The sequence below is a fragment of the Octopus bimaculoides genome, chromosome 2 (assembly GCF_001194135.2).
Source record: "Octopus bimaculoides isolate UCB-OBI-ISO-001 chromosome 2, ASM119413v2, whole genome shotgun sequence".
In the NCBI taxonomy this organism is placed as follows: Eukaryota; Metazoa; Mollusca; class Cephalopoda; order Octopoda; family Octopodidae; genus Octopus; species Octopus bimaculoides.
The window spans coordinates 67,412,295-67,415,599 of record NC_068982.1 but is presented as its reverse complement, the minus strand read 5'-3'; the positions used below and the strand labels follow the sequence as shown (position 1 = coordinate 67,415,599).

Here is a 3,305-nt window from a genome sequence, read left to right as displayed (position 1 = left end):
ATACATATACATCTCTCTCTCTCTCTCTCTTTCTCTCTTTCTCTCTCTGTGAAAGTATCTGTCACTACAGTATCGAAATGTGATTGTTTCAGTTAGTGGAATAGTTTCATTTTTAAAGTGAAAGTATTTGACATGAGTGTTTTTGTTTCACTTTTGACACGTAATACTTAAATAGCGGAGGAGATATTATGTTGCTGTGTGCTCGAACTCTGCAAGAAGTTAATAATTTTTTTTGACTAAAACACAACTGGAACCCTAAGTAAGGCATGTGTAAAATTTGAATGAAATTGGTTGCGTAGTTCTCGAGTTTTAGGGATTCACACAGACAGACAGACACACATTCTCATTTTTATATATATAGATGGCTATCTTGCACTATATAGACTAGTAAAGTTACTTTGGATTAACGTTCTTCTCTCTCTCTCTCTAACTCTTTCTTATGTTTATATATTTTGTTTTCTTCAGATTGCTGCTGGGAAGATGATGGAACAAGGTCCTGTACTTATCATTAGCTTCAACAGCCAACAGATTATGGCAGTAAGGAATGGTCAAGGCAATATTGTTGAAGGAAATCCTGTAAGTGATTAAGTTTCTTTGTCTTTACATAATACTTTTTATCCTAAGCTGATTGTTGTTTCATTTGTCAATCGATTGCAAGGGAGAGAACTGTCTTACCAATAATAAATATCAGTTTTTTTTCGTTGTTGAAATAAGTTTGAAATTGATATGAGTGTATCATATAAAATGAATGTTTTTTCTGTCTCACTTTTCATCTGTGGAGTCCTTAGTATTCATATCTAACTATAAAGTTTTTAATACTTGTGTATACAAGTGGAATTCCAGAAGTTTTCCGACATTTTCAGGAGTGACTTTTTACTCTTTTACTCTTTTACTTGTTTCAGTCATTTGACTGCGGCCATGCTGGAGTACAGCCTTTAGTCGAGCAAATCGACCCCAGGACTTATTGTTTGGAAGCCTAGTACTTATTCTATCGGTCTCTTTTGCCGAACCGCTAAGTTACGGGGATGTAAACTCACCACCATCGGTTGTCAAGCGATGTTGGGGGGACAAACACAGACACACAAACACACACACACACACACACACATATATATATATATACAACGGGCTTCTTTCAGTTTCCGTCTACCAAATCCATTCACAAGGCTTTGGTAGGCCCGAGGCTATAGTAGAAGACACTTGCCCAAGGTGCCACGCAGTGGGAATGAACCCGGAACCATGTGGTTGGTAAGCAAGCTACTTACCACACAGCCACTCCCACGCATTTATTAATTTCAAAGAACAAAACTCTAATCTCCTTCAAAATAGGATGCCCTGACTGCAGTGCACTAGTTATAGCACTCCAACCACATCATGAAGGCCCCATGCAAAATCTGCCAATTTGAAGGTCTCCAGGACCCTTGTCACAGCCTCCTTCATCTTCTAAATGACTGCTCCTGAGGTTCCCATTTAACTTGTAGACCAACCTAAAGTTACCAGGATTAGGTCTGGACTGTTGGGAGAGTGAGGGACAGTAAGATGCCCATCTCTGTTAAGTAGTTGGTTTTCAGGATGCTTGTAACCGAGCACCTTGAGAACAAATTTTGCACATGTTCTGATCTCCATGAATAATTCTGCATACAGTTGCCACACCAACTCTAAATTGTATGCTTATTGCCATTATAGACACAAGGTGGTCTTCATCCAGAAGATTGCAAATTTTGTCAACCGGCTCTTATGATCTAACGTCCCTCTCCCTCCCACACCTCTCATTGTCTCTCACCTCCTCTCTACCATCCTTGAACCTCTTGTGCCAGTGGAAAACAGATGCTTTTGTCCAGTTTAGAACTTCCAAATGTCCTGACTGCATTCTGTAAACTAGTCAACTGTGATAAGCAGTATTAAGTAGGACGAGTTCAACTCCTAAAAGTTGACAGGTCAGCTTATTAGATGTACAGTAATGATATACTAAAATTACAATAATCAAGGACAGTTACAAACTGTCTCTCTTATAAAAATCTCAAAACTTTTGGAATGCACCTCATGACTTGCAATTTATTTGGCAGTTTCTCTGAAAAGCAAAGTTGACCTTGGTGCGTTTTAAGCTCAGCATGTAATGAGCTGGAAGAAATGTTGATAAGCATTTTGTTCGACACACAATTAACAAATATTTTATATTAGTTTTTACCATGATAATTTGTTTCGGAGATATATGGAGTATTTATGTGTATTTGTGGCTTTGCGTTTTGCTTTCCTGTGAGTATATATAAATATTTCATTTATTTCTATTAGTATGTTCTGCTGAAGGCGGGAGAGCCTTTAGGCAAACCTAGAAATTAGGCTAATACAGAACTATCTATGTTATTAAAAATTTCTGTTAGCTTGTTCTATCAAATCCAACGTGTGTTTGTGACTTCTTTGAGTGGTGAGACAATTTAGCATCTATTTCTCAGTATATAGGCCAGAAAATTTTTCTAAGCCTTTATTACAATTATGCATATAATTTTCACTTTAATTGGTTTCATTTTATATGCTGGCCACTAATAAAATTTTTTTAAATAGTTTTATTCTCTATTATTGTTATTAAAAAATATTTAAGAAAAAACCCTTTAATACTTACTTTTTTATTGCTTTTTCAGGACCAAATTCTGCGGATATTTTATGTATGGGCATTGTGTCGTGACCAGGAAGAACTTGATCCACGAGCTGCTTGGAAATTAATGGACATTTCTGCTAGTTCTTCTGAGCAGTGGTTATAACATAGGACGTTAGTGTTTCTGCTCTGTAAATTAATTAATTACTGCCTCTTGGTAATCCTACTTCAGAGTCTATCTAATGCCAAGTTAGTTAGAATTCTGTCGATAGTCACAAGCGTTACTGCCGAAAGATAAGAATAAAGTAAAAAACAAACAAACCAAAGATAAGTATGGAGTATAAATAACAATAAAAAACAACAGACTGTCTTTTTGGAAAATTCTGTGATATTTTGTCTTTCATACTTGTTGGTCAAATGCTATAGATTTAAACTTTTTTTTTCTTGTCATAATAATATAAAGAGACTATTGTGAAGACAAAAATGATTCTAATGGATTATACCATGTTTATCTGTAACTTGTAATTACATCTAAATAGTGTGTGTGCTCTTAGATGCCAATTAAATTAAGATTTACCCTATGTTCGAAACAACTATCACAGTATTATCGAGATAGTTTGTTCAGTTTGATTTGAGTGTAAAGGGGAATAATTTTGTGTGGCTTGAATGAGGGGAAAATTAATGGTGCTGAGAATGAATCGTGTTTGTTACT

General features: G+C 35.8%; 1 protein-coding gene across 1 annotated transcript in view; it reads left to right on the top strand.

Moving 5' to 3' along the window:
- Nucleotides 1-2,977, top strand: part of LOC106884504 (mitochondrial import inner membrane translocase subunit TIM44) — a 32,291-nt gene extending 29,314 nt beyond the window's left edge. The window contains exons 14-15 of the mRNA XM_014935925.2: nucleotides 466-576; nucleotides 2,640-2,977. Coding sequence (XP_014791411.1) covers nucleotides 466-576; nucleotides 2,640-2,759 — 231 coding nt within the window. The 3' untranslated portion in view covers nucleotides 2,760-2,977. The remainder of the gene's footprint in view (nucleotides 1-465; nucleotides 577-2,639) is intronic.
- Nucleotides 2,978-3,305: the final 328 nt, after the last annotated feature.